Source organism: Mustela lutreola, chromosome 4, assembly GCF_030435805.1.
Source record: "Mustela lutreola isolate mMusLut2 chromosome 4, mMusLut2.pri, whole genome shotgun sequence".
NCBI classification, from domain to species: Eukaryota; Metazoa; Chordata; class Mammalia; order Carnivora; family Mustelidae; genus Mustela; species Mustela lutreola.
The window spans coordinates 5,585,670-5,607,670 of record NC_081293.1 but is presented as its reverse complement, the minus strand read 5'-3'; the positions used below and the strand labels follow the sequence as shown (position 1 = coordinate 5,607,670).

Sequence of the window (22,001 nt, the reverse complement as noted above, 5' to 3'; positions counted from 1 at the left end):
TCGGAGATCAAGGAGCCGACAGGACTGGCTTCCTCTGAGTCTTCTTCCCGTGGCTTCACATTTTTCTCCCTCAGTGTGTGACCATGTCCTAACGTCCTCCTCTTGTAAGGGCATCGGTCATACTGGATAAGGCCCACCCTAATGTCCTCATTTAACCGGAGTGACCTCTTTAAAGATTCTGGCTCAGAACACAGTCACACTCTGAGGTGCTGGGAGTCAGGACATCCACACATGCATTCGGAGTGGGGGAGATGGCCCACGGCAAACTACAATGTAGCACTTTGTGTCCTGCTCTTCTTCTGGGGCTGGGCCGCCAAGAAAGAGAAGAGACAGAGGATCTGTTTGATGTCCCCAACTTGGCCCACTACTTTTAAAGCCGGGCAACTTTAAAAAAAAAAGAGAGATCACTTTCTTCACATCAAATATCTTTCCCAATGAAGCTATTTCAGGATGCCCCTCCATCTGTTCTTTCTATTGGGTTAACTGAACACAGCTTTGGGGGGGTGGGGGGGAAGAAAGGTATCTTTTATCTAAAATAAGATTAGCTGATAGAAGATTTGATTTAAAAAGAAAATAATCTTGCATTTAAAGTAGAACATTCAAGGTCAGAAGAAGGTCAAATGAAGTGTGGGATTTTCTGTCTCGCCGTGGCAATAAATCACCCATTTCCTGACCATCCTCATACAGCACTCGCCTATGTACATTTTTTCTCATAAATGCCGCTTTAAGATATTGATTTTTTTTAAATGTTTCAGACATGATTGTGTGAGTCTGGTAACCGCTTTCCTAGTTTTATGCATTTTATTGACTGTTTTTAACTTTATATTTATGCCTTAAGGTATTTTACTATAAAGGCACCATTTCATAAATTGAAGGAAGAAAGAGAGAAGCGGCGGATGGTCGGAGAAATCAGATCCTGAGCCACTAGGATGAGGACGCATCCATTTCTGTAGCAATTTATTTCTCGAAAGGATAAGCATCTAATCCAACCTGTGGCTTTGAAATCTATATTTTTCTCCACTTGACAATTCTTCCCTTTTCCGTGGTCACTCTGCAGCCCACAACTATGTTTGCCAGATGATTCCTTGGCCCCCTGTCTGCCCAGATCCTCTCTCCAGTCCCCACCGCACGAGCTGCAAGCATGCTTGACTCCTTTTTAGTACGTCCAGCATCATCATCACCACTAAGCAATCTGTCAACCTAGTGGCATTTCGTCATGCATGTAAGAGTGCTTTCAAATGTGTGAGTTCACTCTGATACGTAGCACTAGGGGAAGACCGTTTTGAGACCGATGGAAGAATTGGAGCTTTTCTCCATCTCTGTTCTGAAACTTTTGTCTCTTTCCATGCACTTACCAGAAACCAAAGGACTCAGTGCAGTGTCATGCACAACAGTGAAAAGCTGGAAAGAATCCAAATGTCTTTTAAAAGGGGTTCGGGCAAGTAAATCATGGTAGGCACAACTGCATCGTATTCCGTAGAAATTAAAAATAAAGATTACAAAGAATTTAAATGCCATGGGAAATTGCTTGTGATGGAATGTTATGTAATAAAAGAGAGCTGTAAAAGTTGATAAACATTATAGTTTTATGTAAAAAAAATTGCATGGGAAAAAGAAGGGAATGAAATATATATAAATTTTCTTACTTGTATATTTCTATATTTTCCTAAGTGTCTACGTGGAGATGCCATTACTTTTGTTATCAGGAGATTTAAACCTTGTTTTTGCAAAGATGAAAACCCTGTTCCATATTTCATCCCTTTTAAATAATCACTTGGTTGAAGAAGAGCCTGCATATCATTTCTACAGCTTCGAAGAGTTTTGAAAGAAAAAGTGATCAATCGTGCACGGGCTTGCACGGAGAGGCGGAGATTTATGGCAGTTACAAACGAAGGGCATCCGTTCCGAGCGCTTCATCATCGTACAGCATCCTTATAACACACACACGGGGACGAGCTTTAAAAGCTCAAAGTTAGGAGGGAAATTTGAAAGTCATAGTACTGACACGATCGAAGTAGATGGTCCAGATCATTCCAAAGCAGAAGTTTAGAAGGTGTGCTTTCTGGGAGTTATTTAATTCAGTCACAGAAAATGACTCTGTGTGTGTGTGTGTGTGTGTGTTCGAGAGACCCAGCTGCATGGCCCCAAAGATCTAGATCACTAATAACCAAATTTTAACATCAACAGGAAAATGCTGGAACTTGTCAGCTCAGTGTGAAAAACAAGTGGGAAAGACCTTCAGTTGGCATCTTTCTTAAAAAGAGCAGCAACCGGGGCACCTGGGTGGCTCAGTGGTGAAGCATCTGCCTTTGGCTGGGATCGTGATCCCAAAGTCTTGGGATCAAGCCTGCTCAGCGGAGAGTCCGCTTCTCCCTTTCCCCCTGCTCACTCTCTCTTGCACGCACTCTCTCTCTCTCAAATAAATAAATAAAAGCTTAAAAAATAGAGTAGCAATCAACTTCATCATTATCGTTCCCTTCTTAACTGGGTACCTCCCTCCAGGGGTGGTTCTCAGGGGCCCACTGTTCCTCCTGCTCATTCCCCCCACCCCCCCACGACCTGAGAGTCTGGCTCCTGCTCCCTGGAAACAGATGAGTCATAGCCGGGCATCTTTACGTCTTCAGACAGTGAGCTCGGTGCTTCCACAACGAAAGAGCTTGACAGAAATATCTTAAGTATTGATGACTAGATCTCACACCCAGAATAGCATCTTTTCGGCAACGTGTGGGAGTTCAGGCCTGGGGTCTCTGGGCTTCACTAAATGCAGAGCTAAATCAAAGGGTAATACCCAAGACAAGCATTTTGGGGGGACAGTTTTTTACAGATATCCTTGCCACTTTTATCTGTCATGAGGCATCGACTCTTCTAATCCCACAATCTCTCAGAATCATAGAAGATGGCAGCAGATTATCCATTTGTCCCCTGGATGATTCCTTCAGGCAGAAAGTCCACATTTCACAATCTGTTAACTGGAATGAGCCCTCCTCTATGCCAGCCCTTTAGAGCAAGATACGAACAGAAGCTCTGGGGCAACTGGGTGGCTCAGTCGGTTAAGGGTCTGCCTTTGGCTCGGGTCATGATCCTGGAGTCGAGGGATGGATTCCGCCGCTTCTCCCGCTGGCCCGCCCTCTCTCACGTGCGCTCTCAAATAAATAAATAAATAAATAAAATCTTAAGAAGAAGAAGAACCACAACAGAAGCTCCGGAGCCTGACAGCTAATGAGCTGGGAGCTTCAGGGCAAGTCAACTACTGCAGCTACTGCTTTACTTTTCTGACCTGCAAAATGGGTATAATGATAACACCTCCTTCCCGGCATTGTGGGAGGGGTGCAATGAGGCGGTCAATTAGCCAGAACCTGGTGTGGGACGCATCGGCAATACTAACCCCTGCGTACAGAGTGCTTTGTTCTCTGGAATCAGAAACTCTTCCTTTTATAAATATGACCTCTAATTTTCTCCCTATTTCAGACAAGTGATGCTTTTCGCAGCTACAACAATGCACACTAGCTTGTTAGATTTCCAATTATCTCTTCTTCACCTTCCAAGTGCTGCATGGCATCATTCTGTCTCTCTCCAGCAGATTAATTTTAGTTTAAAATTGAGATTCAATCACCATGCTCCCGTACGATACTGCAAATTTACAAATTGTTGATGAAGATTCTAAAAGAATACTTAAATTTACAGTGCATATTTTAATGTAACAAGTCTTAGTCATCGATGGTTAGATTTTCTGCTGCCTTAATTCGGTTTTGACTAAACAAAATAAAATGCAAACACATCATAAACAGGCCAATGATTGTGTTTTATAGTTGGCCGCATTTTGCTGACTACTTGAGAAGTTAGGAAAAAGTTAGAAAAAAGTTACCTCGGTGAAGTCAGATTTCTTCTCTGTAACATCAGACTGAAGATTTTTAAGGGCAATCTGATTGTTTGTATAGTACTGCTTGTCCCGTAATCCTAGACAAAAGGAGACAATATTGCTACTTTTTAGTATAAGAAAGGATACAATGGAATCTATAACTCTCCTATAAAGTTTCAGGTCACCTACTCAGGTATGGGGTGAATCCTCGTACATTTCCCTCATGCATTCCACTCCCTGATTTGGGCTCTCTGATTTTATTATTATTTTACAATTAAGCTGCAAGATTCCTTCTTCCACACAGTTGTTTATGTTCCTAGATTCAGTAAGAGTTGAACAAGTTTGGACTGCTCACATTCTCCCTCATCCCAGCAGGAGAGAAAATCACATCGAAGAGGTTCCCGACACCACTAGAATTAAGAAAGGCTGAAACATAAGACCAACTTTCATCCAATCTCTTAATCCCACAGTACTTGAAGGAGCCATGAGTGGCCTGGACGTGGATATTGATGCTGCTTTGGAACAGCTGGGGATAATTTTGTGATCATACTACAGGGATAAGTGAGACCCTGTGGACAGCCCTCCACAGAGACACCTGCCTCCCTGAATGCCCAGGATATCATCAGGTCCAAGGGCACACAGCTGGTGGCCAAGAATTATGAACCTGGATTCCAGTTCCCACCCTACTACCCACGAGTTCCTAACGATGGGTGATGTGGACTCCTTGATCCAACAAACCCACCTTGCACTCCTCATGGAGCACTGACTAGGACCCACAACCCAGCAGCCTTATGATCCGCCTGGACACCTGCTGCTGCTAATGCAGGGATGTGTACAAACACAGGAGGTAGAGAGCAGAGTCTGTGTGGCCCGTTCTCTGGAGCCCTGGTGACAATGCCGTCCTCATAACATGGATATTTTGGGGAAAGTGAATTTTCCAGAGCCTACAAAGATTGGTTCCCCAGCAGCTGGTGCTGGTGATTTAAAAAAAAAAAAAAAAGGAGCTTTAAGAAGTACATCCCTAAGTTGGAGTTCTGTCTTCATCAACTCATGAGAATATTCATTAAAAATTTACCTAGATTCAAATAACTCAATTTAAAGCATTTTATAATAATTCAAAGCATTTTCTGGAAGAACTGATAGGCTATAGTATTTTTATGTTTGGCAGGTTTGCAAGGAGTCGGGACATGGCTTGTGGGAATTTCAAGGGTCTCTCTTGACCCATTCAAAGGCATCTCCTGTCTCCCCTCGCCCTTGGGTGACGACAGAGCCCCCACCAGCTTCACCCCGCACGTATGCCTGTGCCTCTCCCTCTGCCCGTTACTGATTGACAGCGGGCGGCATCCGAGATGATGGACACAGATTACTTTCCATGAAGCGCCAATACGAGACCTGAAAGATCCCATGGATTTTGTGCAGAGTCGATATGTCATGATGAGCTGACAATAAAGCTGATGAAGATGGAAATCTCCTGGCTCCAGTCAGGTGGCATCGTGCTAAGAACTCTGAAGTCAGCACCGGCTAGGGGCCAGCGAGGCCCCGGCTACAGCCCAGCCCAGCCCAGCCCAGCCCAGCCCCAAGTTCACATGCAGTCCGTGGGTTACTCATCCTCTCGGGGTTTCTTCGGCCACAAAATGCAGGGAACTGCTCCTGCCCAGCCTTGTCTCTAAGGCACTGAGGCACGTGTGGGTAAAGTCCGTGGCCCGGGGAGCGACCTGGGGTTAATACCTGACAAACCACACTGCTTGTGACTGTTCGTGTGCATCACCAAGGTGACACCACCTCCCACCCCGGGCCCAGAGGGTCACTAGCGGCAGACCACACTCAGTTGCAGCATCTCTAGCGACAGCTGTGGCTTTGGGCCAGTCCCTCAGCATCCCTTGGCTCCTTGCTGGGATGTGGAGATGACAAGGAAGCCACCTTTATAGAGGGGCTAGAAAAGACGAACAGGCCTAACTCACTAGCCCTCAGCATGATACCCAGCGCACGACGACACGGGGTGAACAACAGCTCCAGGGAAGTGGCCTCACCCCCGTGGGGAGGAGGAATGGCACCGAGGTCAGAAAAGCAGGGGCTGTGCATTGGTGGCCTGTGGCTGCTGCCTCAGTGGTCACCATCTTGAAGGCTTCAACACCACAGAAGTGATATCTTATAGTTCTGGAGGTCAGATACCCAGGGCACATCTCACGGGGCTCAGGGCAAGGTCTCAGCTGGCTGCACTCTTTGGGAGGCTCTAAGGAAGATCTGTTTCCTTGCCTTTTCCAGCTTCAAGGGACAGCTGGCTTTCCTAGGCTCCTGGCCCCACGTCAAACTCTGCTTCCACCATCTCTTCTCTCTGACCCTCCATATTCCCTCCTCCTGAGACCACTGTGACTCGACTGGGCCCACGGATCACCCCGGAGAGTTGTCCCATCTCAAGGTTCTTTGATCTGCAAAGTCCCTTTTGCCATGAAAGGTGATATGTCCACCGATTCCGGGGACATGGACAGATTTGGGGGCACCACTGTGATGCCCATCACAGACCACCTGGGGAGACTGAGGTAGAGGCACTGGATGAAATGTAGGGCCTTTAAAACAACAACTATAAAGTCTATGTAGCAAACAAGTATAAGCACTTACAATGGGCTGTTTATTGAAAGAAAGGAAATGAAAACTTATGAGCCACATGATTGCAACATTAAAAGAAAATTTTCAGTATGTGTGAGAATTTCCAAAACCAGTAAACGTGTAACTCAGAGCCATGAACCGAGTTTTGAGTGAAAATGAGGTAGGACTAAAGCCATACAGGAGGGTACCTGACATAACGACCTCAAAAGATATGAGGCAGTGAGATGCATGGTTAAATGCATAGAATCTGGAAAGGAAGACCCTGATTCAAATCCGTCTCTTTCACTAACCACTTGGTCCATTTAAGTAACTTGGGGTACGTTACTTTAATGGCCAGGGTCTTCTGTTCTCACGTGTCAGAGGAAGCAAGACCTGTCTGCTAGGGTGGCGAAAAGAAATCATGAGACGGTGAATGTCAAGACCTAAGCAGAGCGCCCAGCATGTGGTGAGGACACGGCCCCCCACCCCGTGCCTTCCCAGCCGACCACGTAAGTGGTCAGCATCGATAAAGGCCACCATCCTCAGGTGACCTGCACCGGCGTCTCTGAGGAAGGCAAAACCGGGGGCGAGAGGGACACTAGGAGCAGGTCGGCAAGAACCAGAGCAACAGTCTTGGCTTTTCCCGTAGCTGGGACACAACAGTTTCACGGGAAAATGATTCCTGTCCCTAATACAGGAAACGCATTGACCAGAATGGATGGCGCCTAGCCTTGGTCGTCCTCCTGGCGCGAGGACGGGAGGGGTCCAGAACGGTCTCCTCCTCCTCCGCTCCACAGTGGGAGCTGCTCTGGGCCTGACCTCTCACAGGTGCAGATGAAGTCCGCTCTGCCTCAAGAAATTGTCCGGGTTAAAAGGAAACTGGCAGAGGGTGGGCAAGCCCTGAGCACCTGCCAAATATACTCCAGGCAGGCGTATGTCATCACAGCCCCAGCAGCCCAGAGAAGGGCACAAAATGGGTACAAAAGCCAGGGAAGCTCTATTATTTATGCTCCAAGTATAACCCAAGGGCCAGACTGTACCTGAGACCCTGTCAGGGCTCCTTAATTCTCTCACAATCCTTTCCTGGACAGCGCCCTCTCCCACATGCCCTTCAACCCCTGCCTCAGGCTCTGCTTCTTGGAAACCCAATGGGGTCCTATCTCACAGTGCTGTTCAAGAGTGAGGGCTTTCCAAGTGGGGCTACTAGACCACCCGTCTCTGCATCATGGATGAGCTTGTTAGAAATAAACTTCTCAGGGCCCCCCCGCTGACCTACAGATCTACTGAATAGTAACTCAGGTGGGTCTTGGCCATCAGTGTTTTAGCAAGCCCTACAGAACACTCGATGCAGCTCAGGTCCAAGGATACTGCTGGTCTTAGGCCAACAAGCTCTTCTACAAGTGATGACGTTGAGGCCCCAGGAGGAAACCACATGCTTTTGATGCAAACCAGCCCATGGCTTTTAGAAAACCGTTTCCAGAGGATCTAAGTGGACTTTTGACCAATGGCTTCCATTAAAATGAAGCCACCAAGGATGCCAGCATGCTTTTATTTTCAAATAAACTTAAAAATCATCCCAATTAGCCAACAATTCATTGCCGATTTACAGATCAGTTGTGTTTGGTGCCCAGAGCTCTGGTCCTCTGGCCCCAGGGAGCAAGTCGTCAGCATGTAAGCATGTCTGGAGAGGTTTTCTCTGCTGAGATGCTTGAGGGACTGTACGTGATTCTGTCTCCATCAGCTTGAAACACTCATCCGAAGCCACCCAGCCCCTTCCCAGAGACCGCAAGCATCAGGTCGCTCATGAGGCCTGACAACCCTGGAACCCCTGGAATCCAGATTTCCTCTCTGGAGGAAGATGTGCGTCAGCCATGGAACCCAGAGCAGGAATGGATGAAGCACCCAGGGGACTGGGGCCGAGGGAGCTCGGAAGCAGCTCTCCGCCCACGGCCTCAGCCAGCCGCCGAGAGAGCCCAGCCCACCGAGGGACCCTGGCAGGGTTTGGGACGGGGACACTTGAAATGGCCCTGTAGGATGGGGTGCATTTGGACAGAGGAGGAAGTGGGGTGGAGGGAAGGTGACACAGACCCAGCTGAGGCAAAAGAGCGTGAAGTGGGAGTGGCTTAAGGAAAAGTCTATGAGCAGGAAAACATGGCAGATTGGAGAATGCCCTGTGGCCCACTAGTGAGGCACAGGGTGGGAGTGAGGGACCCCCTCCAGTCCCCACACAGCCCCCAGTGATGCTCGAGTCGTCACTGTGGACACGGCTCACAGGCACCATCGCACAGTGCCCTGCAGGTCACCCCATCAGAGTCACGTGCCCCCGAGGGGCACCAGTCGTCCGTCCGCTACGTGGGCACCCAGTCTGCCTTCCTCTGTCACGCATCAGGGACAGAGACGGCACAGCCGGTTGCCCACTTCCGGGACTCTAAGTGCCTTTCCTCATTTCTAGACTTACGGGAGCCACCATTGGCTCAGAGCCCTCACCATGCTCGCACAATACCCTCTGAAGATATTTTAAAATAGATGTTTCTCAGAATCACTCATCTCATTTGAACGGAACTAGTGCTTCTGTGGGACCGGACGCTGTAAGCTACCCAGTGTCTCTGAAGATCTTTCCATCTTTGACTTCTAGAAGGATGGGTCCTCCATCTTCCTCCCTTCTGGCTTTCCTTTGTGGGTTCTCTTCTTGACCCCCCTATTACCCTTCTGGGCTCTGGTGCCAAACCTCAGACACATTTGTGGCCTTTGCTTGATCTATAAACCAATGCCAAGGAAGGATGCGGATCTCATCGGTCAGCATCAGCTCGAACCTGCCTCAAACTCAGCTAGTTTGAAAGGGAAGCAGCCGACTCACCCAAAGTCGCCGCCACCGCCGAACTCTTCCACCCCTCCCCCTTCCAACCCTGCATCCTGTATCTCGGCCAGTGGTCCCCATCGTCCTGTCACCCACAATAGAAACTGAGGTGTCCCCTTCCACGCCCCTCCTTTCTCTCTTCTCCAATGTCCAGCGGAAAGCCACGGCCTGTTCTCTCTCAGGAAATAGGCTCTGCTCAATCCATCTGTTTAATCTCCCCAGTACGGCCTGGTCTCGGCAAGGTCACAGTCAAGCTGGTGACCCCACCAGCCCCGTCTCATGTCTGGTTCCCCCAAATCCCCTTGACATCCCCAGTTTGTGACCTAGTGGTTCCGTTGAAATATCTCAGGAAAGGATGTCGCTCTTGCCTTCCCCCCCCCCCCCCGACCCCCGAACAGGGCCTGGGAAACATACACATAAAAACCTGCGCTTGTGTGCACGGGCTCCTGGGGCTCCCGGAGACCAGGCTAAAAATCCTTAAAACAAGCCTGCTGCTACATCCCAGATTGGACTGCTTCTGTGTCTCTTTGAACTCAGGGCCACCTTTCCAATTGTTCTGCGCAGCTCACTCCTCACCCCTGGATTCAGCTCGGGAGCCGCTCCGCTAAGAAAGGGCTGCCCCTACCCAGCATGGCCCTCCAGTCTGTGCTGGTGCCTGTCCTCCTCTCCCAGGGCGTATCTACCATAACTAATGATCACAAACGAGGTAGCAATAGGAATTTATTCTCTCTCAGTGCTGGAAGCCAGAAATCTGAAATCAAGGTGTTGGCAGGGCCATGCTGTCTCTGAAGGACCCAGGGGAGAACCCCCCCTCACCTCTCGTAAGCTGCTGATGGTTGCCAGCTGTCCTTAGTGTCCCTTAGCTTATGGCAACAGAACTCTCACAACTGTGTCCATTGTCACATGTCTCTGTGTCTGCAAATCCCCCTGTACAAGGGCACCAGCCCCTGCATTTAAGGCCCACCCTAAGCCAGTCTGACCTCATCTTGACTCTATCTACCAGGACTCCATTTCCTTGGTGACATTCACAGGTACTGGGGGTGAGGACTCCAACATATCTTTTGGGGGAACACAATTCAACCTGCATCTGTGCCCCTGACGGGCTGTCGTCACCGCCTGTCTTTACAACGCTGTAACTTATTGTTCACAAGCCTGTCACAAGCGAGGTCTGGAGGGGGCGCCCTATTCATCTCCTTCCTCCCGTGCCTAGTCCAGCACCTGGCCAGGACGCTTTTTCGGGAATGTTGACCAAGGGAACCAATTATTTTATATTTTGATATGAGTTACATCTACAGGGGAATAAATCACAACATACCTTCCTCGGACAGTTTTATCATATTCCACTGGCATTTCAAAGACATTTGACTCAGTTCCAAAGGTCCGTTAATGACAAGGAAGTTTTTGGCTAAAAAAAAAAAAAAAGAAGAAGAAGAAGAAGACGGAGGAGGAGGAGGAAAAATCAGGCACAGTTTACATCTGTAAGTACTCTTGGAATGAGTCAGGCTCCCACCGTCAGCCCTGGGCTGAAGAACCTAAGTGTTCTACTTGTGATGACATCACCAGAGTGTTTACGTGACAACCAGGGGCGGGGGGCAGGAAGTCCCCTCTGGGTTCCATTTCTCCTTAGCAGCAGCAGCAGCAGCAGTCATCACTTTGATATTTCTATCTGAGGCTTCTCTGACAAGTCAGAAAAGTTCCCAGGACCATTATTTAAAAGGTTTCTGCAGAGCACTGAGATTCGAGACAAAGAGCTATTCTCTCTCCTGCCTACAGGGAGATACCAACTTCTTCTTCCTCCCCACTGTGTCACTACTTGATTTTTTGCCTGGTTTCAACGATTCTGGTTCATCACGCTTGCCCAAGCATACTTGCCAAGCCGCATTTTTACTATTTAAAATTTCCCTAAGTATGAAAATACATTCAGAAACTATCACAATATTAATTTGTTTAGCCCACTTTGAATATGTTACCAAATTCTGCAAACCAGATTATCTAGAATATTGGGCAATATGACAGTCTGTTTACCATGCAAGCTATTGTAAGAACAATTGGTTTTCATACAATTTAATAAAACACCTTTGACACTAAATTATAACGAACATTGTTTTATAATTTATGCCCGACCACATTTGAGGTAGCTTAAAATTAGCAACAGGGTTTTTGTTTTTGTTTTTGTTTTTTTTTAAAGGTAAAAACTGATAAAAGAAGCAAGTGATGAGCTGGAGAATTCCTGACCCATAAGGCCTGGACGAAAGATGACACTGGCGTGATGTATCACAACTTAAGGGCGTGTTTGCAACAGCCAAGGCCAAAGGGGGTCATGATAAATTGCGTAAGTTATTGCCTTTCAAATGAAATATGCTGTTTCATAAGGAAAGTGGTTTCATCCCCTGGGATAAGACACTGAAAGCCCGGTCATTACAGAAGTGGACAGTACCTCTGTCAGCCTGTTCATAAACACCAAACCTATGTACATTTCACTGGATAATCCCAAAGGGCTTTGAGTCTGGTCAATGTCACTAATACATCTTAATGGCTAAAATTTCTTCTTCCCGCTCTGTAAGACAATCGACGCTGGATACAGAGTAATTTCCTTCAATGCTCAAAGAGGCCTTGGGAGGAGGGTTCTAGTATCACCCCCGTTTCACAGGTGAGGAAGCTGTGCCTCATTTATATAACCTGCAAGGGTCACCCACTCAGTGAGCCTCAAGCTAAGACTTTGCAATATTAATGATCTCTGCACCTGTAGAAAAGGTAGAAATGGGAACAAGCCGTATCTCAGAAAATTAAGGTAATAAAGATGTCTTCAAAGTCTACCCACTGGTTTTGTAGCCATTTTGTATCTGATTTCTGAGATGCCTGGAATCTGAGGCACTGTCTCTCTGGCCCTTGGGGTGGGGGCTGGCTCCCTGGTGCACAGCATGAGGACTGGGCACCAAGTACGATCACGCGTGCACACCAGTCTGTGAGCTGTGTACATGGTATCCATGCAATCACACCATGACCTCGGAGCCACAAATGTCTGATGAGTACCCAACATCTGTGAGGGCCTGAGTTCAGTGGGGGGTAACAAAAATGGATAGGGCACTGAAGTCCCCGTCTCTGAAAAGCTCCTCTCCCAGTGGGAGAAGGAGACCCCAAACTAGACCTCTTTCGATGTGGTGTGGATTTGATCATTTCCTCTTACGGACTGCCTTCTTTTTCACTGCTGCACTGGTGTGACATACACAGAGTAGAGAGTGACCATCTCAACTACTTGTAGGGTCCAGTTTGCGGCATACAGTACATTCCCACTGTTGTGCGACCACCACCAGCATCCAGCTCCAGAGCTCTCTCATCTTGTACAGCTGAAACTCTGGCCCCATAAAAAATGAACTCCTGGGGCACATGGGTGGCTCAGAGGGTTCAGCCTCTGCCTTCGGCTCGGGTTGTGGTCTCGGAGTCTTGGGATTGAGTCCTGCGTCGGGCTCTCTGCTCCGGGGAAAGCCTGCTTCGCCTCTCTCTCTGCCTACTTGTGATCTCTCTCTCTCTCTCTCTCTCTCTCTCTCTCTCTGTCAAATAAATAAATAAAAATCTTAAAAACAAAAAAAATGAAAAAACTAACAAACAAAAAAAATGAACTCCCTATTCCCCATCCCCCAGTCCTTGGAACTAACCATTCTACTCTCCATCTGTATAAATTTGACTATTGTAGATACCTAACATACATGAAATCATATACATTTGTCTATTGGCACCTGGCTTGTTTCACTGAACATGTCCTTGCAGTTCCTGCAAGCCGTAGCTGGTGTCAACATTTCCTTCCTCTTCAAGGCTGAGTAATATTCCGTCGTATGTCTAGAGCACATTTTGTTTCTTTGTTCATGTGTTGGCGGACATTAGGTTGCTTGCACATGTCGACAATTGTCAATTATGCTGCCATGAACATGGCCATACAAATATTGCTTCGAGTTCCTGCTTTCAATTCTTTATGCAGGTCACCTGCCTTTCATTCTGATTTCTTCTATCTTATTACCTAATCTTTTCTTAGCAAACACTAGAGTTCTTTTTTGAAGGGATGCTAGGGCAAAGAGATGCATGGAGAGATCATTTCAGTTGTCCTCTTAAAAGCATCTTTGAGGGGCCACTGGGTGGCTCAGTTGGCTAAGTGTCTGCCTTTGGCTCAGGTCATGATCTCAGGGTCTTGGATCAAGCCTTGCATTGGGCTCTCTAATCAGTGGGAAAGTCTGCTTCTCCTTCTCTCCACTCATGTTCTCTCGGTCTCTCCCAATAATAAATAAAACCTTTTAAAAAATTATCTTCAAAAAATTATCATTTCCCCTTTTGTACCCACATGCACAGTGGGGAGAGACACGGGGGGGGGGGGATCTTGTTTTAAGTCCTCAACAGAAGTAAGCAAGCAGAGGCATCCTCTGTCACGAAACCCAAATACCTTCAATGTGGGCTCCAGTTGAAAGGGAGAGAACACGCCTCCCCTCTCAACAATGACTCCATGAGTGGGGTGGAGGTGTGCAGCCCAGGCAGAGAGAACCAGGGCCTGGAAGTGGGGGGTGGGCAGCGGTTCTGCTGGGCTCCCTGAGAATGTGCAGGCTCACCTAAGCAGCGGGCCTGGGTCTGGGCAGCATGAAGGAACAGTGTAAGAGGCTGAAACAATGCAGTGTTCCCTCCTTCCTTTTGGCTTTAAAAGGGACACAGCATGACATGGAGGGCAGAGTCCAGACGGGCGGCAAGGACACTGGGCTCAGATCCCTGGCCACTCAGCTCTGACCTTGAGCAGGTCAGCCCATCTTCCAGGCTCAGCTTCCCCGTCTGTGACATGTGGAATGGCCTCAGGGACACCATCTAGTTCTGCCATGCGGCCCTGTCCCAAGACAGCCAGCTGCATGGTGTCGAGGACATGTGAAGGTGTGTGTGTGGAATGGAAAACAGCATCACTGCCCCCTCTGCTTCAAGGAACACCAAGCTTGCTGAACAAGGGTCATTATTACCTGGTACTGAAAATCACCGAGCGATTTGATTTCAGAGGGTCCCTTCTGCCTTCACAGGTGGTGGCAAAAAAAAAAAAAATGGGACCCTGGTACTGACAAGAGGATCAGAAAGAGACCCCCACACTCCCCCTGGTGTGACCCAGGCTGCCACAGGACCTGCTCTGTAGACTCACCACCAAGGCAGCTTTCTGTAGGATGGATGAGTGTGGATGAACCATTTCCTTTGAGTTCAGGCCTGGAGAGCAACCAACAGGCAAGGAAGAAAAATGGGCCGTCTCTGAAGCCTCCTGCCAAAGAACCTGGAGCTACGTCTGGCCAAGCTGCAAAGCCACACACTCCAAAGCCACGCTCTCCTCAACAGAACCTGTCAGCTCCAGCTCGTTATGCAAACAAGCAAAACAAGGATTTTCATAAGATGTCAGCTTGGATTTCCTCGCCTCCCAGAGGAGCAATGTGACTCTGGTCCGGCGAACTTCTTCCTCACTGCCAACTGCCGGACTCAGCCTGGGCCCATCTTGAGCCTGGAGTGGGAGCCCACGGAGAGGAAACCAGGCTGCCCTGTGCACTGGCCAGAAACGAATGGTGCTGCCCCCAAGGGCACCTAGTTGCCCATCTCTCATTTTTGCAAACCTCCGGAGTAAGGGCCTCGGGCAGCACCAGGGACAGAGACACTGGCCTGGACCCATGTCTGGGAGCCCCACATTGGAGGAAACGCCCAGACTGCTCTGGGGGGGGGGGGGGTCTGGGTGGCCTCCCTACATAGCTCTCCCCTCCGACAGCTGAGCGGCAGGTAGACAAGGTCTCTCTGCTCATGGGGTGTGCTTCGGGTTTTGAGTGGGGTGAGTTCTCGTCATCGCTGCTATCCTGGTTGCTCGTTTAATGGAGAGAAGATCCAGAGTTCCAAGTTCCCTACTCGTCCCTCCTGTTCTAACAGATCCTGAACGCAGGCAAGAGCCAGGAAAACCACCCCCTGAAATGTGGAGGCACCTCAGCGTGGAGGGATACCCATTGTCCACACCTGCCATTTCGCAAAAACAGGAAACCGAGGCTGGGTGAGGGGCAGGGCCTGCGGGAGCAGCTCCAGCTCAGCAGTGGGGGAGCCAGGCTTGCTCCTAGGAGACATCCCTGATCTCAGGCTCTCCCTCACACTGTCTTCCCCTGCAGCCCCTGCAGCCCCCCAACCCCCGGGCTGGACTGACCTTCCCTTTCTGCAGCTAATTTTTTTTTTTTTTAAATAACCGCTTTATTGAGCTATAACTCACATACCATGAAGTTTAGCCTTTACCATGTACAAGTCGATGGTTTTGTATATTGACAAAGCCATGCACCCGTCACCACTATCTGATTCCAGGACGTGCTCATCGCCCTCAGGAGGAGGCCCCTACCCGTGACTCCCCATCACCTCTTCACCCAGTCTCTGGAAACCACCAATCGTTCTCTGGACTTGCTTATTCTGGACACTTCCTATATGCATGAGGCTCTCATTCCTTTCTAGGGCTGAATAGCAACCCGCTCCAATGACTCAGCACATACCGCGCCTCTGTTCACCAGCTGACGGACATTCGAATTGTTTCCACTTTATGTTTTCCAGCTGACGGACATTCGAATTGTTTCCACTTTATGTTTTAATGAAAAATGCTACTATGAACGTTAACGCACAAGGTTTCATGTGGATATAGGTTTTCCATCCCATGGTTGTATACCTAGAAGTGGAATTGCTGGGCCCTACCGTGACTCCATGTTTAAACTGCACCATCTTTAATTCCCACTAGCAATGTAGGAAGGTTCCACTCTTTCCTCATCTTTGCCAAGACTAGTTCCTCTCCACTTTTTTCTTAAAGATTTTCTTTATATATTTGAGACAGAAAGTGCATTAGCAGGGGGAGGAGCAAAGGGAGGGGGAGGAGCAAAGGGAGAGGCAGAAGCAGGTTTTCTGTGAGCAGGGAGCCCAACCCGGGGCTCAATCCCAGGACCCTGAGATCATAACCTGAGCCAAAGTCAGATGCTCAACTGACTGAGCCACCAGGCGCCCCCGCATCCTTTGACTAGAGCCATCCCCGTGGGGGTGTGGTGCCTTCTCATTGTTGTTTTCATTTGCATTTTCCTAATGACTAAAATATTTTATACCTTTTCATGTGATTATTGGCTGTTTGTATATTTTCTTTGGAGAAATGTCTATTTTCAAATTGGGTTACTTGTCTTTTTTTTTTTTTTTTTTACATCTTAATTTAATTTTATTTATTTCAGTGTAACAGTCGCACTACTGGGTGTTAACCCCAAAGATACAGACGTAGTGAAAAGAAGGGCCATCTGTACCCCAATGTTCATAGCAGCAACGGCCACAATTGCAAACTTGTCTTTTTATAGCTATGCTAGGACAAAGTTGCTTAATGATGCCTCCCTTTCTCCCACCCCCACAGATGAGTGAACGGAACAACAGTGATTCACAGACTCCCATAAGACAGCATCTCATGTCCATGTACCTTCACTGAGAGGGGCATCGCTACATGGAGGTGAAGAGAATGTTCTCTGGTATCCTGCAGAGAAGAGCTTGAATTTAGCTTGACCGTGTAAAAACTGCATCACTTCGAGGGAGAAACAAAAAGCCAGACTCTTAAATACAGAAAACAAGTGGTTGCCAGAGATGAAGTGGGAGGGTGGATAGGGGTAAAATAAGGGGAATAAGAGTATATTCACCAGGATGAGCACATAGTAATGTATAGAAATGTTGACTCACCTGAAACTAATAGTACATTGTATGTTAACTAAGTGGAATTTAAATAAAAGCTTGAAAAAATTAAATGTTGAATCATTATATGCACACCTGAAACTAATATAACACTGTATATTCTTAATTATACTTCAATAAAAAAAAAATAACAAAAAACGTTTTTGACTTAGACAAGTCACCTAATTCTTTCTGCCTCGGCTTCCCCAACTGTAAAACAGGGATCATGATGTCTGTTTCACTGGAATGTTAACGAACAATGAGAAAGAAGACACACTGAAAACCCTGTGGACGTGGCTTAGTGTACAGGAAGCTCCCAATACTATTCTCAGATTTATTTATTTATTCAGTGAATATTTCTATAGCATCAACCTGGAGAGGTACAGCCCTGAAGTCACAGCAATGAGCAAAATAGAAAATTTCTGCCTCTGAGGGGCTTATATGCAGCTTAACATTTTAGCAAAAGTTAATGATTCTAGTTATTATTATAATTCAACATTTTTACTCTTGATTGCCAAATAAGTACCAGCTCATCAGAAACCAGAAACTAGAATGACAAGATAAAGTTTCCTTAATGAACTTGAACTTTAGAGTGAGATGAAGCATTAGTTTCAGTAATTACAGCTCTCCTGCCAGCTTCCCAGAAGGGCCTTTCCTTCCTCTATACTTGCACAGAGACATGAAAGAGAGATGCCTAAGAAAACACCCACCAGTGGGTCCACCAGGTCTTAGGAATACGAAAAAAGGAGCAAACACCAAGAATTAGCATTTCTAGGTGTCTGAGCAAAGAGAAGCATAACACACTTACCACCTAAGGGAGATTTAGAAGCTTAAGAACAGATCATTTCTTAAAAAATGGGCTAACAAAGAAAATGAGAAGCATTCTTGGGCAGAAAGAGCCACCAGAGCTCTTTCAAGAAGCTCTTGCTTCTTGAAAAACAGGTGGGGTAGGGCCAAGTGGGGCTGAACCCGAAACTAAATGAAGGGCAACATCTGAGAGTTCATTTGGGCATTGGAAGGAAAACCTTCCTGAGCAAATATGGGTGCAGGGTCACAGGAAACCCTCCTCTGCTGGGAGGTCAGGGGAAACACACGGAAGGCCTGTACTCAAGGCCAGGTTCACCATGGACTAGCCACGTGAACCCAACAAGTTGCTTGCCTTATTTTGATTTCCTCATCTGCAAAATGGTTTCCTGGATTCCAACCTCATCCAGCAGGTTCGACTCGAGTCCTTCTAAGAGAACATTCCCTCCATCTGGGATGGGAGGCTTTTAGCATAGCCTAGCTGTTGACGCCTGGCTTACTGTGAGATTCTTCAGGATGCCCAGATGACCGCAGCCTCTTTGTGTGTGAGGGGATATGCCAAACCTAGGAGGACAGTGATATCAATGGGCTGCTTTTTAGAGAAAGTCAGACACACAAATAGGAGAGAGGAATATGTTTTATCAGATATAAAAATTTAAAGATGTAAAGAAAACATCAATGCGTAACTATAGGAATAAACAAATAAACAAACAGATGAAACAAAAAAATTCTTAGTGGAAAAGAATAAGGAACCTAGAAAGAGACACTCCCATCTATGAAATGTGAAAACTAATGAGGTGGTATGGGTAGAAGCAAACCATAATAAATGATGCTGGGACAACTAGTTATCAAGTAGGAAGGCAAGCTTGGCGCAGTCCCTCTGGAAAACAGCATGGAGCTTCCTCAAAAAGTTGAAAATAGAGCTACTCTATGACCCAGCAATTGCACTGCTGGGTATTTACCCCAAAGATACAAATGTTGTGATCCGAAGGGGCACGTACACTCCAATGTTTATAGTGGCAATGTCCACAATAACCAAACTATGGAAAGAACCTAGAGGTCCATCAACAGATGAATGGATAAAGAAGATGTGGTCTATATACACAATGGAATACTATGCAGCCATCAAAAGAAATGAAATCTTGCCATATGCAACAATGTGGATGGAACTAAAGGGTATTAGGCTGAGCGAAATAAGAAACTGGAGAAAGACAATTATTATATGATCTCACTGATATGAGGAATTTGAGAGACAGGACTGGGAGTCATGGAGGGTAGGGAAGGAAAAAATGAAACAAGATGGGATCGTGAGGGAGACAAACCATAAGGGACTCTTAATCTCACGAAACAAACTGAGGGTTGCTGGGGGGAGGTGGTAGAGAGAGGGTGGTTGGGTTATGGATATTGGGGAGGGTATGTGCTATGGTGAGTGCTGTGAATGTATAAGCCTGATGATTCACAGACCTGTACCCCTGGGGCTAACAACACATTATATGTTAATAATAAAAAAAATCCAAAATCTGCGGGCGCCTGGGTGGCTCAGTGGGTTAAGCCGCTGCCTTCGGCTCAGGTCATGATCTCAGGCTCCTGGGATCGAGTCCCGCATCGGGCTCTCTGCTCGGCAGGGAGCCTGCTTCCCTCTCTTTCTCTCTCTGCCTGCCTCTCCATCTACTTGTGATTTCTCTCTGTCAAATAAATAAATAAAATCTTAAAAAAAAAAAAATCCAAAATCTGGGGGTGCCTTGGTAGCTCAAGCATTAAGGATCTGCCTTTAGCTCAGGTCATGATTCCAGGGTCCTGTTACCAAACCCCATATTAAGCTCCTGGCTCAGCAGGGAGCCAGCTTCTCCCTCTCCCACCACCCCTGCTTGTGTTCCCTCTCCAGCTGTCTCTCTCTCTGTATCAAAAAATAAACAAATAAAATCTTTTTAAAAAGACTGTTAAGAGGGCGCCTGGGTGGCTCAGTGGGTTAAGCCGCTGCCTTCGGCTCAGGTCATGATCTCAGGGTTCCTGGGATCGAGTCCCGCATCAGGCTCTCTGCTCAGCGGGGAGCCTGCTTCCCTCTCTCTCTCTCTGCCTGCCTCTCTGACTACTTGTGATTTCTCTCTGTCAAATAAACAAATAAAATCTTAAAAAAAAAAAAAAAAGACTGTTAAGAGATAAAATAACTAATATCTTTATGATCTTAGGTCAGAAATGTTATTTTTAAAATGTTCCCAAGACAAACACTACTAAATAAAGTTTGATTAATTCAAGTATCTTTAATTAAGAATTTCTGACCATTAACATTGTGATAAAAAGAGGAAGCAACCTCAAATTAGAAAAAGATATTTGTAACCCACAAAACAGAGAGTATCAAAACTAATTAAATAAACTTCTATATCTGAAACTAATGATACTCTATAGGTTGACTAATTGAATTTAAATAAAAAAGTTAAAAGCTTCTGTAAATTAATTAGAGAAAGACTAGCAACTCAACACCGTATGAAATGAGGTTATTCAGCCTCATTCATGAAGTTATTCATGAGGCTGAATAACCTCATTAGTAAATAGAGAAATGAAAATAAAAATCATAATAGGTGATCACATCATATCTACCCAACTGGTAAAAAATAATAGTACTAGTTATCAGTAAAGGCAAGGGGCAACAGCGACTCCCGCACATGGCTGGTGAGTACCAGCTGATAAAACCACAATGAAAGTCAGTTAGTGAAGGTGAAGATGAACAGTTTAGCTCTTATTTACAGTATTTCATCAAAGTCTCACGTATTGATTATAAGATGTACCATTATTTTCTGTATCACCAAGAAAGAAAAAAAAGATTCCAAGATGCCACTAATTTGAAGACACATTCTGATTTCAGATGTATTATAATATTAAAAAAACATTTTAGGATAAAAGAAATATGGCATATATGTAAAAGAAACCTATTCATTGACACTAGGGTTTACAAGACTGACAATAGCATCATTGTTTTTAATGGCAAAAACCTGAAAACAACCAAATGTACTTATATAGAACTTATAAGCAGAGAGATATTCAACAATCCAGCAGTGAAAATAAACAAGCTATAGTGCAGTCATTAATATGACAAAAAGCAAATCAAAATAAGAGCAGAAATTAATGAAACAACAGAAAAAAAATGAAAAACTTAACATAGTCAAAATTGGGTTTTTTGAGGGGAAAACAAAATCAATCAAGAGAAACATTAGAAACACCTACAGGGACGCCTGGGTGGCTCAGTTGGTTAAGCGGCTGCCTTCGGCTCAGGTCATGATCCCAGCATCCTGGGATCTAGTCCCACATAGGGCTCCTTGCTCGGCAGGGAGCCTGCTTCTCCCTCTGCCTCTAGCCTACAACTCTGTCTGCCTGTGCTCTGTCTGCCTGTATTTCTCTCTAACAAATAAATAAAAATCTTTAAAAAAAAAAAAAAAAAAAAAGAAACACCTACAAACAGCCACTGTCAGGAAATATGTTGAAATTTCAGGCATGAAAAGGATAAGGAACACAATAAAAAAAAAGAAGAAGAAGAAGAAGAAAAGGATAATGAGTAGATACTATGAATACATTTTATGGGAATAAATTCAACAACATAGAAAAGATGTACAAATTGCTTAAGAAAAGTATAATTTACCAAAATTGACACAAGATAAAACAGAAACTCTTAAGCGTCCTTTAACTAGTAAAGGAATCCAGTCATTATTAAAAACCCTTTCATAAGGAAAACTCCAGGCACAGATGCCTTCCCTGAAAACAAGGAATAGAATGAGATGGAAGAAAACCAAGTCTTAGCTCAGGCAGCCTGTAGATATATATGGGAAAGATGGACGTTAAGAAAAAAAGTCATGCCAATACTGCAAGACTCTTGAGAAATTAGAGGCGACCAGCAAAACCAACCATAGATCAACAGCAACACCTGACAAAGACATTACAAAAAATATATATATACAAAGAAAGATTATAGACCAATATCCCTCATGAACATGGATCAGTGGTTCTCAGCTGGAGTAATTTTGCCTCCCAAGGGACATCTGGCACTACCTGCAGAAGTCTCTGGTTGTCACTCCTGGAAGAGCAGGTGCTACTCGCTACTGTAGGTGTTCCTATCCAAGAAACCATGGAGGCTGGGCTCTGAGTGGCTGGCATCACAACTACTTCTTTGTCTGGTGCCTCTGCATT

The 22,001-nt window shown here is 46.1% G+C and overlaps 1 protein-coding gene across 7 annotated transcripts in view; it reads right to left on the bottom strand.

Annotated features, from left to right (window-relative positions):
* The window catches only part of C4H10orf90 (chromosome 4 C10orf90 homolog), a 203,537-nt gene that overhangs the window by 64,398 nt on the left and 117,138 nt on the right, over window positions 1–22,001 (bottom strand). For 5 of the 7 annotated variants that reach the window (XR_009353214.1, XM_059172855.1, XM_059172858.1 and 2 more), the window contains one exon: window positions 3,866–3,957. Coding sequence is in view for 4 of the 7 variants with exons in the window: in XM_059172855.1 (XP_059028838.1) it covers window positions 3,866–3,957 (92 nt within the window). In the remaining 3 variants the exon portion in view is untranslated. Of the gene's footprint in view, window positions 1–3,865; window positions 3,958–4,601; window positions 4,706–10,617; window positions 10,814–22,001 lie in introns of those variants that run through there. The other 2 variants (XM_059172857.1, XM_059172860.1) reach the window with 2 other exon arrangements.